The following is a 14,198-nucleotide window of genomic DNA, read 5'->3' on the forward strand; positions in this document are numbered from 1 at the left end:
CTTTGGGGGGTATAATTTATTACTTCCAGCCCAAAGTCTTTCAAAAAGAAAACTCAAACCTTCCAAGTCTTCATCCTAGTTTCAGTTGGGTCAGGCCCTCCTCCCTGAGGGTCTGTCTTCTTGCTATCCTAGCCTCTCTCACTTGGAGTTTGCCCTTGTCCTGGTGTCTTTCCCCTCTTTATGCCCTGAAGTCTCTGCAGGCATCTAACTACTTTCATCTGTCTCCCCTTTCCTAAGGCCCAGTGCCTTCCTTTAGCCCAGCAGGACAGCAGATAATCCGTGCAGGTGCACTAGACCCTGCTCCTGTTTTTGCAGGGGCCAATCACCCTGTGACAGGGGGTTTACAGGGACCTGCACTCTGTCTTCCTGAACTGCAGCAGCCTCTCCACAATCACTATGGTTCTCCTGATTTCTTCGTTCTGTGTACGAGGGCATCTGGTGTTTGTTTAGGTTTTTTTGCCTATTAGATTTGCAATTTTACAAACCACAGCACAGATTGAAAGATAGAAGACAGTAGTGCTGGAAAGTATGATGATTTATTGCTCAGCTGAAATAAAATTTGCACACTCCCTTGAGGGCATATAATGTACTATGTTATAAAGGAATCTTTCTTCTCTTGACCTCTAAGATGTCAAGAAAACACTAATTATATCAGTTCAGGAGAATGACAAAAAACATTTTTGTTGTTGTTTGATTTGATATGTATGACTGGCTTATCTGACCAGGTTACTAGGGTTTATGACAGCTTTGCTTTGCTAAGCATCCAGGCCACACTGGAGAATCTGGCCTATATACTATCCTCTGTTATCCCTCAACTTTACCATTACCACTTACCTTATATAGGCATTGCATTGGAAGTGGATATTCAGAGAGGATTCGAATGTAGAGAGTGTAATGGTCTTGTGGACCAACTCAAGAAGGCTGTTGCATAGATTCTAAGGCCAGAAGGGACCACTGTGATCATCTAGTCTGATCTCCTGTATAACACAGGCTGTAGAACTTCCTCCAAAATAATTCCTAGAGCAGATCTTTTAGAAAAACAACCAATTGTGATCTAAAAATTGTATGCATAGAGAGGTGTGGAAAAAGGCCAGAGCTGGTTACGGGAGAAGTAAATTAACAGCATGTCAAGGTTGGCATCACTGGGCAGAGCAGAGGAGCCAAGGATTTTTTTCAACTCCTTGTGTTCCATCAGGGTCAAAACTGATTTTTCACCTTTCCTTCCTTTTCTTTTTATTTGCTTTGGGTTATCTGATAGCAGGAGTCAGAACATGTGATGCTAACTCCTACTTGGACAAGGCTGGGGGAAAAGGAAACAACTGTGATGTTCCTATTGTCCCTAGATTTTCTTTTACAAACAGTGAGTTGAATTCTGCATCCAGACCCAAAGTCTCCTTACCTAGCAGCTGGGATCTTGAGCAGAAGAAGAGGCTGTTTGGAGGAAGTTGGCAAATTTTATGTTTTTAAACCTTCTACACTGAAATCTTACATGCAAGATTGTTTCTGTTTGGGCTAGAAAGAGAAGTAATGCCTTTGTCCTATCCAGTTTCTCAAACAGTAGAATATCTTTTCACACTTATGAAATCTTGACTGCATTTCCCTGCTGTTAAAGTCCATGTAGTGACCTGCCACTGTCTTGTGTCCATTGCTTCCATCTCTGTCCATCTGTGTGCTCTATCCATTTTCCACCAATCCAGAAACAAATTGGTGTGTGGTATCTCAACCCTAGCGCTAACCTGGCTCGTGTATCCTACAGATAAGCCTGTGGCTGATGGCTCCTGTTATTTAGCAATAAATATAGAATATTCAGTGACCATAGCAGTTACTAGTCATGTACATGAAAACCCAGCTTTCATGGTTGTTCCTTGTTTACACTGTCATCAGAATAAGTTGTATTTATCCCAAGATCCTTCTCAGAGTCATGTCTGATACCCACTTAAATCAAACTAATATTTTTCCTTTACTCTTTCCAAAGCCTCATAACATGCCTGGCAGAACTTAACTCCTTAACTTGGATATTCAAATATTAGAGTGTTTCCTTGACAGGGCTAAATCTTATCATAGATAACATTTGCAGGCTTCGCCATTTCAGACTAAAGACTATTCAAATGAGTAAAACTGTACTGTAAATTTTTATGACAAGGCAGAGGTTTAGATAGTGGAAGAACTCATTCCACCAGAACTAGATCAATGGCAACTTGGCATATCAGCCATACTTTGACTCAGCACACTGTTGAGGCCAGATGGGATGCTAGTTTAGAAAGAGAAGTCTAGCTTTCTTACTGTTGATCACATCTCATTCCCTACTTTCTGGAGGATTTATGCTGCTAGATCATCTGAGAATGAAGGTCTGCCGAAATAAGTCGGAGAGGAGAAAGGAAAGTTGCTTTCCAGTAACTAGAGCTCTCCAAAGGTATTGAGCCATGTTCAATTTCCTTTCTTAGGTGCCTTTTCTGAGTTTGTTGAGAATCTTTTTAGCCAAGGAACTGAGTGGATATTGTAGATGGGACCTTTTATACCCTTAGAGTGTTTGACCAGTGCCAGAGGTGTGCACCCCAGAACAGCAAACTGATTTATAATGGTTTCAGTGCCTACACAGCAAGTGTACAGTTCTGCTGTGGCAGTGTCCCAAGGGAACTCTAGGTCCTTCCAGGCAACCCCTTCTGGGGTGAGAAGGCTTTGTATAAAAACTAGATAAAGTGAAACTCCGCTGTTTGTTTTGGACCATGGAAATTCATAGGAACTCTTTCTTTATTCATTCAAAGCAAAAATCCTGGTATATATAAATGACCAAACACCTGATTTAAATTAAAAGTTAAAGTTACAAAGGTTAGCAAAACTTTCAGGGAGGTGAAGCTATTTTCAAGTGTATAGCACACTTGAAACCAGATGAGTATTATGTGGCTCCTGGTTTGGAGTAAACATTTCACACAGTTGTAATATCGGCTGAGCATTAATCCCCTTTCATCTTTAATGCAAAACTGGTAACACACCATGATCACATGGTAATGTATTATAGCTTTATTTGTAGAAAGCTAAAGACTTGCTTTTTAGTATAATTGTAATTCTGATAAAAATCTTTGTCCAAGCCAACAGTTCTCAAACTGATAACAAAAGAAATACAAACAAAAACATATTATAGTGTTTTGCCTAACGCAACATAAAATCAAATGAACATTAAATATCATTGACTATAAAAATTGTCACAAATGGGTGCCCATTAAGGCATAATCATTGTTTTATTGTCATTTAGTATGAGTAATGCATTATGCAGAAATAGAAATAAAATAATATACTACAACAATTTAAGATTAAGAGGATTATGTTGTGTCTTCAGTTACAATTTCCTTATTTTGGATTTTTGTGTAATTTGAATATAAAAGTGTTGGAATGCTGCCTTTTTATCCAGATTTCACTCATTATTTCCTCAATTAGATATTAATAGGCATTTCAGAAAACTTGCCAAGTATGCAAGTGCATCTTGGCAGGCTCGAATAGGGGAGAGTGATTCAAATGACCAACCTACATATAATCTCCCCTCCAAAAAAGAGACATGCTCAAAGAATGCTTTTAATTTGCATAAATGTTACTGACACAACAGCTAGCCATAGATCTCACTGATTGTGATATTAGACATCATATATATTATGATAATTCTGTATGTTTAGTGCCAAAAAAAGTGTGTAGCAGTATTATAGTGTTTTGATCAAGTAGAGATGTCATACTGCAGACAGGAAAATTCTGTGTTTGTGGAAATGCAGTAGCCACATTGAATAAGGCCATGATTTAGGAAAGCACTTATCCATGTGGTGAAAACCATCCTTATTCATTAACTCACTTGAGCCATATGTCTTTTCTGAAATCAGCCATAATTCAATCTCCTCTTTGGCTTCCTGGGTTCTTTGGTCTAAAGCAGTGGTTCTCAACTAGGGGTATGCGTACAACTGGAGGTACGCAGAGGTCTTCCAAGAGGTGCATCAATTTAACTAGCTATTTGCCTAGTTTTACAACAGAATACGTAAAAATCACTAGCAAAGTCAGTGCAAACTAAAATTTCATACAGACAATGACTTGTTTATACTGATCTATATACTATACACTGAAATGTAAGTACAATATTTATATTCCAATTGATTTATTTTATAATTATATGGTAAAAATGAGAACGTAAGCAATTTTTCAGCATAGTGTGCTGTGACACTTTTGAATTTTTATATCTGATTTTGTAAGCACGTAGTTTTTAAGTGAGGTGAAACTTGGGGACACACAAGACAAATCAGACTCCTGAAAGGGGAACAATAGTCTGAAAAGGTTGAGAGCCACCGAATCCTGTGGGATTCACTACTGTTTGATAGATAATATTTTGGATACAATTAGAAGGGCCAGAATTTCTGTGTAAAAAGCTGAACATGTGATGTTTTAATCATATTTTAATTAAAAGATTTAGTACCTTTGAAATATTTTAGTACAGAGGATGACTATATCCTTAACATGCTAAAAACAGATAGTTATTATTTGAGGGGCATCTACACTTTATTCCCGTGTTGATTGAAAAATAGTAATACTTTAGTTCTTTTTTTTTTTAACAGAATATTATTGCTGAACATGAAATCCGCAACATTTCTTGTGCTGCACAAGACCCTGAAGACCTCTCAACGTTTGCATACATCACTAAAGACTTGAAGACTAATCACCACTACTGCCATGTATTCACTGCATTTGACGTGGTCAGTTTACAGAAGTTGTTTCATTAATTTCCTTTGTAAATCATTTTCATTAAAAATTATCAGTATAAAATTAGTAATATTAAATGTTACACATATTGAAAAGGTTTAGAAAGATCCCCTCACTCCTATTTGGAATAATTTTTCCTCTGCAACAAGTTTACACTTGTGTCTCAACTGTACATTCTAATTATCATGTATGGCAAACAGCTTTCTCCAAAGCTATGTGATGCATACAGTTCCTTTAACTGGCTGCTATGTCTGTGGCTCAAAGTTCTTTACAAAACGTTTGGTCACCCCTTCTGAAATCTACAAAGAAGTAAAAATCTTAAATACTTTCAAATTCTGATCTATTTCCATGAAAACAACAACATATTGCACAATTGGTCTGATGTACCTTATGCTTTGGAGCTAAATTCTACAAGCTGTCAAGCACTTTGGCTTGATCCAGGAAAGCACAAGCTTAACTTGAAGCATGTGAGTAGTCCCATTGAAGTCAATGGCACTATGAATCCTGGAGATGAATGCATGGCTGAGCAGATGGTGTCTACAGGAAGGCTTTGGCTTCCTCGTCCCTGGATTGCTGTTCCAGGAAGGAGAACCGCCTGGGAGAGATGAGGTCCACCTAACCAAGACGGGAGAGTATCTTCACACACTGGCTCACCAACCTAGTGAGGAGGACGTTAAACTAGGTTGAAAGCGGGGAGGTGACAAAAAGCCCTCATGTAGGTATTAAAAAAAGATGACCTTAACAGAGAGCTAAATGATGGGGAGGAAATGGAAAATTACAATAGGGACATAGGAGCACCAATAGGGATAACAGTGGGGAAATCTGTTCAACTTCTTAGATGTCTATATACAAATACAAGGAAAATGGGGAATAAACAAGAAGAACTGGCAGTATTAATCCATAAAATAAATTACGACTTAACTGGCATCACAGACACTTGATAGGATAAATCTCATGACTGGAATATTGGTATAGTGGGGTATAGTTTGTTAAGCAAGGACAGGCAGCGAAAAAGGGAGGTAGTGTTGCATTATACATTAAGAATATGCACACTTGTTCTAAAATCTAGAAGGAGTTGAGAGGCAGAGCAGTTGAAAGTCTCTGGGTTGAAGATAAAAGAGAAAAAATCAGGGATGAGATCATGATAAGGGTCTCTACTTCACACCACAAAATCAGGAGGAGGAGATGGATGAGGCATTTCTAGAACAAACAGAAATATCCAACACACAAGACCTCGGAACCATTAGCAATTATCTTCAAGAATTCATGGAGGACAGGTGAGGTCCTAGAGGACTGGGGAAGGGCAAACATAATACCTGTCTTTAAAAAGGGAAACAAAGAGGACCCAGAGAATTATAAGCCAGTCAGTCAGACTTCAATATCTGGAAAGATACTGGAACAAATTGTTAAACAATCAATTTGTAAGTGCCTAGAGGATAATAGGGTTATAAGTAATAGCCAACATGGATTTGTCAAGAACAAATCATAGTAAACTAACCTAATTTCCTCCTTTGACAGGATTACTGGCGTAATGGATGAGGGGAGGGGAACCTGTAGATGTGATCATCTTGATTTTTAGTAAGCCTTTTGACACAGTCCCACCTGACATTCTCATAAGCAAACCAGGGAAATGTGGTCTAGCTTAAATTACTATAAGGTGTGTGCAAAACTGGTTGAAAGACCATATTCAAAAAGTAATTATCAATGGTTTGCTATCAAAGTGGAGGATGTCTCTAGCAGGGTCTTGCAGGAGTCTTTCCTGAGTCCCATACTAATCAATATTTTCATTAATGACTTTGATAATGTAGTGGCGAGTATGATTATAGTATTTGCAGGTGACATAAAGATGAGAGGGTCTGCTAGCACTTTGGAGGACAGGATTAGAATTCAAAATTACCTTGACAAATTGGAGAATTGGTCTAAAATCAACCAGATGAAATTCAACAAAGACAAGTCCAAAGTACTTCACTTAGAGGTGAAAAAATCAAATGCATAACTACAAAATGGGAAATAACTGGCTAGGCAGTACTACCGCTGAAAAGGTTCTGAGGTTTGTAGTAGATCACAAATTGAATAGGAGTCAACAATGTGAAGCAGTTGCTAAAAAGGTTAATATAATTCAGGGGTTTATTAATAGAAGTGTCGTATGTAAGATGCTGGCAGTAATTGTCCCACTCTACTTGGCACTGGTGAGGCCTCAGTTGGAGTAGTGTGTCCTGTTTTGGGTACCACACTTGAGAAAAGATGTGGATAAATTGGGCAGAATACAGAGGAGAGCAACAAAAATGATAAAAGGTTAAGAAAACCTGACCTATGAGGAAAGAGTAAAAAAACCCCAAAAAACTGGACACATTTAACCTTGAAAAAAGAAGACCAAAGAGAGACCAGATAAAATTCTTCAAATATGTTAAGGGCTGTTATAAAAAGGGTGGTGATCAATTGTTCTTCATATCCACTAAACTGATGACAGGAAGTAATGGTCTTAAGCTGCAGCAAGAATGATTTAGGTTAGATAAATATTAGGAAAAAATGTCTAACTATATGGGTAAGTAAGCACTAGAATAGGCTTCTAAAGGAGGTTGTGGAATCCCCATCACTGGAGCTTTTTAAGAACAGGTTAGATAAAAATCTGTCAGGGATGCTGTAGATGTACTTGGTCCTGTCTCAGTGCAAGAGGCTGGACTAGATGACATCTTAAGGTCCCTTCCAGCCCTGCATTTCTATGATTGTGTGTGCTTAAGTGCTTTCCTTTATTGGGCCACAGTGCTCAGAAGTAAGGAGCTTGATCTTGCAAGGTCCTAAAAGTTACGTTTAGATTTTTACGGTGTGTTCAACTAATTACACACTAGAAAAGCTGAGGGTATAAAACTTTCTTTGTAAATCTATACAATGACATGAAAAGGTTCATATCAAATGTTTACATTTACTTTGATAAAATATATTCTACCTTTAAAGAGGAGATCACATGGATAGCTGAACTACAAGACTATACATTTCTCAAGAGACCCCGAGGACACCATGGTAACTAGCTACCACAGTGAATCTCAAGTCATCAGAAAAAATGGTTACTAACCTTTCCATAGCTGTTGTTTTTTTAAATGTGTTGCACATGTCTGTTCCAACTGTGTGCGTGCCCCGAGCACAGTCGCCACAGATTTTTCCCTCAGTGGCATCCAGCAGGGTGGCTCTGGCACCCTCTGGTGCCACATGCTCATGGCACTGGTAAAAAGGTCCTGCCAACCCCACACCATCTCGGTTCCTTTTTTCAGGCCAACTCCAATAAAAAGGGGTAGGAGGGTGGGTTGGGGAATGGACATGTGCAACGCATCTTGAAGAACAACAGTTACGGAAAGGTTAGTAACCGTTTTTTCTTCTATCAGTGATTGCACATATCCATTCCAATTTAGGTGACTTCCAAGCAGTTGCAAAGGAGTGGGATCAGAGTTCATGGCCATGTTGACTGTAAAACAGTTCATCTGAAACTGGCATCGTCCCTAGCCTGTTGAGTAGTGGCATAATGAATAGAGAATGTATGCACTGACGACTGCCCTTGCCACTCTGCAAATGTCCTGATTAGGGATCTGAACCAGGAATGCTGCTACTGATGCCTTTGCTCTTGTGGAATGGGCAGTCAGGATAGCAGGTGGCAGAACACCTGCCTGCTCATAACACATGTAAATACACAGTGTGATCCACAATGAAAGTCTCTAAGCCGAGATAGAGAGACCTTTCATCCTTTCAACAAGTGCTATGAAGAGTTGGGTACATCTACAGAATGGTTTGGTCCTCTCTAAAGAATGCTAGGGCACGTCTAACATCTAGAATGTGAAGACTTTTTTCCTCCCTACTCGCATGTAGGTAGGAAGGTTGTCTGATTACTATGAAACCCTCAGGAGGAAGCTAGGGTGAGGACACAGCTTCACCTTATCCTTAAAGAAAATCGTGTATGGAGGCTTCGACGTGAGGGAATGACTCTCAGAGACCTTTCTGACTGAAGTAAGCCACTAAGAAAACCAACTTTCATGAAAGTACAAAAATGGACACATTGCCAATGGCTCACACAGGGGATCCATAAGTTTTGATAAGACCAGGTTTAAGTCCCATGGAGGGACGGGTTCTCATACTTGAGGGTATAGTCTTTCCAGGCCCTTGAGGAAATGGATGGACATCTCGTGTGGAAAAACAGACTGGCTTTCCACTGAGGGGGGTGGAACGCCGAAATCGCTGCAAAGTGGACCTTAATTGAGGAATCGCTAAACCTTGCTGTTTCAGGCATAGCAAATAGTCAAGAAAGTCCTGCAGAGACAACTGTGTGGGCAAAATTGCATGCTGGGAAGCCCATATGGAGAACCGCTTTAATTTTGAGAGATATGTAGCCCTGGTGGAGAGTTTCCTGTTCTCTACTACAACCTGGCAAACCTGCTCTGAGCAAGGCAGTTCTCCCGGATCTAGCTATGGAGCTTCCAGGCTGTCAGGTGGAGGGAGCTGAGGTTCAGGTAGAGCTGATGACCATGGTCCTGGGTGATCAGCTCCAGCTGTAGAGGGAGTGAAATCAGAGGAGCCACAGAAAGGCCTTGCAGTGTGGTGAACCAGTGCTGATAGGGCCAAGCTGTGGCTATGAGAATGACCCGTGCCTGATCCCCCTTGATTTTTAGCAGAACCTTGTGCACAAGCAGGATGTGGGGGGAGAAGCATAGAACAGGTGACCTGTTCACGGGAGCAAGAAGGCATCCGTGAGCAAACCCGAGCTGTGGCCTCACAGGGAGCAAAACTGGTGACACTTCTTGTTGTGCCTGGTTGCAAACAGATCTATCTGGGGAGTTCCTCCCAGCTATAAAAGGTCCCTCACGATGTGCAGGCGAAAGGACCACTCGTGGTGATTGGAGAAAAACCTGCTGAGGCAATCTGCCAGTTTGTTCTGGGCTCCCGGAAAGTGAGATGCCTCTAGGTTAATTGAATGAGTGATGCAGAACTCCCATAAGAGGATAGCTTCCTCACACAGGGAGAAAGAACAAGCCCCTCCCTGCCTGCTGAGGTAGAACATGGCTGCCGTGTTGTCCATAAGCAACAGCACGCTTCTGCACGAAATGTGAGGCAGGAACACTTGCCAGGCCAGGCAAACTGCCCGGTGTTCTCTGACATTTATGTGTAGTGAGAGCTCTTCTGGAGAACACAGGCTTTGAGTCACCCTAGGTGAGCTCCCCAGCCTAGCGCTGATGCATCCGAGACCAAGGATATCAACAGATGGGGCCATGAGAAGGGAATGTCCACGCAAACTGCCAATGGATCTAGCCACCAATTGAGGGAGGTGAGAACTGGGGAAGGAATCGTCAGGACTGAGTCCAGATGGTGGTGGTTTGGCAAATATACTGAGGCCAGCCACGTCTAAAAGGGCCTGAGGTGTAGTTTTGCATGCTGCACCACATATGTGCAAGAGGCCATATGATCCAACAGTCTCAGACAAGAATGGGCTATTGTAATGGGATGGTCCCTGAGATGTACTATCAGGGACATGATCATCTGAAACCGGCCTTTTGGGAGGAAGGCTCTGGCCTGGATGGAGTCGAGCACTGCTCCAATAAACTCTATCCTCTGTACTGGAATGAGGATAGATTTCTCTGTGTTTATGAGCAGGCCTAAGGCCTGGAATGTCAACTGAATGAGATGGAGGCTAGACTCTACCTGAGCCTTGGACCAGCCTCTGACAAGCCAGTCATCCAGATATGGGTAGACTTGCACCTCTCGTATCCTCAGGAAGGCCGCTACTACCGCCCTGCATTTTGTGAATGCTCATGGGGCTACTGACGGACCAACTGGGAGTACCGTGAATTGGCAGTTCATCTGGTTCACTACAAACCTGAGGAACCTTCTGTGATCTTGGAAGATGGAAATGTGAAAGTAAGCGTCTCTCAGATCATGTGCGGCATACTAGTCCCCTGGATCCAGGGAGGGAATAATGGAAGCCAGTGAGACCATGCTGAACTTTAGCTTCTTGACGTAACTGTTGATCTGGCACAAGTCTAGAATAGAGCTGAGAACACCCTTGGCTTTCGGGATTAGGAAATAACGGGAGTAGAACCCCCGGCCCTTTAGATTCTGTGGAACCTCTTCCACGGCTCCAATCCATAGGAGTTATTGAATCTTCTGGGTCAAAAATTGCTCTTGAGAAGGATCCCTGAAGAGAGATGGGAAGGGAGGGTGGGACAGGAAGATAGAACTAAACTGGTGAGTATATCCCACTTCCACCATGCTCAGCCCCCAACAGTCCATAGTAATATGCGACCATGCCTGGAGGAAGTGGTTTGTTGAACCTCCTGCAAGAAACCTGAGGACTGGAGCTACAAGCTCCTATGCATGGCCACTATGGAGTCCATGGACCTGGCTGCCAAATCCACTGAATCCAGGGTCGCTTGCAGGGAAGCCTTTGCTATGGACTTCTCTTCTTCCATCAGTGAAGAGAACTCTAGCGTGGCCTCTTGTGGCAGCAAGACCTTAAATTTCAACATGGAGCCCCAGATGTTGAAGTCATATCTGCTCAGGAGCACCTGTTGGTTAGCGATCCTGAGCTGCAGACTCCCAGTTGGGTAGACCATTCTACCAAACAGGGACAGCTTTTTTGAGTCCTTTGCCTTGGGAATCACCTCCTGCAAACCCTGCTGATCTCATTTGTTGGCAGCAGACACCACCAGGGATCTTGTGGGAGGGAGAAGAGCATACAGGAACTCATATACTTTCCTCTCTGCCCCATTAGCAACGGAAGGTAGGGAAATGGGGGTTTGCCACAGGGCTTTTATCAGATCCATGATGGCTTCACTGAAAGACAGGGCTACTCTCAACAGGCTCGCTGTGGTCAGGATGTCAACCAAACTGTGGAAGGACTCCTTTACTATCTCCACTTGTATGCCCAAATTTTGGGCCACCTTTTCAGAAACTCCTAGTGGGCCTTGTAGGCGCCACGGGAGGGCAACATGCCAACTCCCAACACAGCTTTGTCAGGAGAGGAGGAGGCTGGCACCAGCTGAGAGGCCTCCTCCTCGCCTTCTGCGCCGACTGGATCTTACGGCACCGGCTCCTGGTACTTGGAGTCATCCCAACGGGTACCACTGAGGGAAAAGTTTCCAGCAACTGTGCTTGGGCACACACTGCATTGGAAAGGACATGTCCAATCACTCAATAAAGAATCCTGAGACCTATGCATAACACTGCCAGTTTTCTTGAGTTCTTCATACAATTTAAAAAATATCACTAGACTTTAATAAGAAAAACATGGTTTTTTTGTTAATTATATGCAGAATGTCCCTCAGCCCTTCTGCATGTTTGCCCATGCTGCAAAGTCAATGGGAGTTTTGGGTGAACAAGGAATACAAGATTTGGCCCGCTGAAAATTCTGTTTTAGCATAAAGTTTTTTTCCAGCCTAAATTTATAAAGCTTTCAAAACGACCTTATGGATATTAGCTCTCAAGAGAGAAGCCAAAATAGCAGATAAAAACATTCAGTTCTCATTTTCAGGCCTTATGAAGCCTTATGCCTTGAAGCCTCAAAAATCTTATTTCCAGCAAAAGTCCCTACTGCTCCTACTACTATACAAAGAGCAACTGAATAAATGCACATTACAGTATTACTTTATATTTCTCTTTTATGTTGTTTAGCTAACAAATAAGAGAAAAAAATTCACAAATATGTAAAATCCTCAAAGAGTATATTTCCCCTAGATACAGATCACCTAGATACATCAGAAACAATTCAGCTATGTCTGAACATGCCACTTTAGCTGTAGCTGTAAAGACAGGCAGTATTGCTAAATGGTAAAATAGAAAGGTGTAATTATTTTACATAGCTATTCAAGGGATTTAGAAGAAATTTTAGTTTTGATTAAATATTTTTATTGTTTCTTTTCTTTCTTCTGAGATTTCAATGTGAATACGGAATAGAAAGAAAATTAAATATATATTTTAAAATATTAGGCCTTGGTCAACTAGATGTGTTATTAATTAGAGGGTGGAATTAATGAAAAGTGAACCAGCTGGAACTGGCCTGATTGAGTCAATCTGGATTATTAATTTTCCCAATCCTTTGAAATGCTCATAATAGCTACAGTGTACTGTATCTAGTCTATAAGGTTTAATCACAAACCTGTATAGTCCCAGGTGTAGTAGATACAAATCAGTTTCTATCTGCTTTCCAAGTGGAGACTAGAGATTCAGGAATAATTCCAGTATTTGCTTACTTTCCTTACCCTGAAGGAAGAATGCTAAATGCCTTAAGCACTTATATTGGCTATTTTAAGCTGTACAGATAGACTTGCACGTCTGGCTGTTTTAACATAATATTCTCCTGCTAGATAATTCTCACCAGGGTGCTGCCTGTTCAAATATTCTCTTTTGTGTAGTTTTACATTTTGTTTATCAGGATGTAACATTTCTGATGCAAGCACAAGCTCTATCAAAAAAAATAGCTAAATGTGCACCACATAAACATACAGTAGATTGAGATCACCTTTTCTATTTAAAGTAGAGTACTTGTCTGTTCCTATGGTAGCTTGATCTTGCAAGCAGATTGTTGCCTGTAGGAACAATACAGTGCTAGGCTACATATCACATTTATGAATAACTGCAAAAGTTGTTCTTATATCCAGCATATTACAATAGTTCTTTCCCGCAAATCCAACTGTGTCTGTAGAAAAATGTACATTCATATTTATCCTTTTTTCTAACAATATATATTTTGGCAACCATAAAATAAATAGCATACAGACCAATCATATAAAATAATAACTTTAGCTTCTCTTTTAACTTGCAAAATATGTTTCTTCTGATTTCACATTTTTCTGGGGAGAAGAAATCAGATTTAATTCAAGGAGAGGTAAATTATGAGATTTACTGATATTTAATATTCAGGAGTGACTGTATGTGCAACTTAGTACACTCACATACAGAGTAACGTTTCGTTGTGAAAATACCCAAAACATGAGGTTTCAAGAATATTTTACAAATGCTGGGCCTGATTCATCAGTATAACCAAGGCCGCTTTGCACTCCTCAGTAGCACAAAGCAGCCCTGAACCTGGTTTCACTTGCCACTGAAGCATTTCCTCTCTTGTCCACAGAGGGTTCCTCCAACAATAAAAAGCCACCATCCATGGCAGATCCTATGGCAAACTCCAGTTCACCACAGGCCCTTAGCTTGGCTGGTCTGTGGCTGCCATAACAGCTCCAGAGACTAGAAGGCAGCAAGTATTGCCCAGAATAGTCTTCAACCTGTCCTAATTCATGCCGGACCAGACCAACACCTGCACAACATAAAGCCACTTTCTCCTTTTGCATCCTTCTAGACTTGCATTGACCACTTTTAGGCTCGGTCAGAGAATTGGGACATATATATCCATATCACATGGAAAAGAAAGAGGACTGTTAAAGGTGACCTTCAAAGGGGAAAATCTGGGCTTGTTCTGTTTTATTGCTTCC

At 41.1% G+C, this 14,198-nt stretch overlaps 1 protein-coding gene across 6 annotated transcripts in view; it reads left to right on the top strand.

The window, feature by feature from the left end:
• Positions 1-14,198, top strand: part of ANKS1B (ankyrin repeat and sterile alpha motif domain containing 1B) — a 736,922-nt gene that overhangs the window by 708,741 nt on the left and 13,983 nt on the right. For all 6 annotated transcript variants that reach the window (XM_067559741.1, XM_067559742.1, XM_067559740.1 and 3 more), the window contains one exon: positions 4,590-4,727. In XM_067559741.1, coding sequence (XP_067415842.1) covers positions 4,590-4,727 — 138 coding nt within the window. The remainder of the gene's footprint in view (positions 1-4,589; positions 4,728-14,198) is intronic.

Source organism: Emydura macquarii, unplaced genomic scaffold, assembly GCF_026122565.2.
Source record: "Emydura macquarii macquarii isolate MOO-44397 ecotype Brisbane River unplaced genomic scaffold, CSIRO-AGI_Emac_v2 contig_2205, whole genome shotgun sequence".
Lineage (NCBI taxonomy): Eukaryota > Metazoa > Chordata > Testudines > Chelidae > Emydura > Emydura macquarii.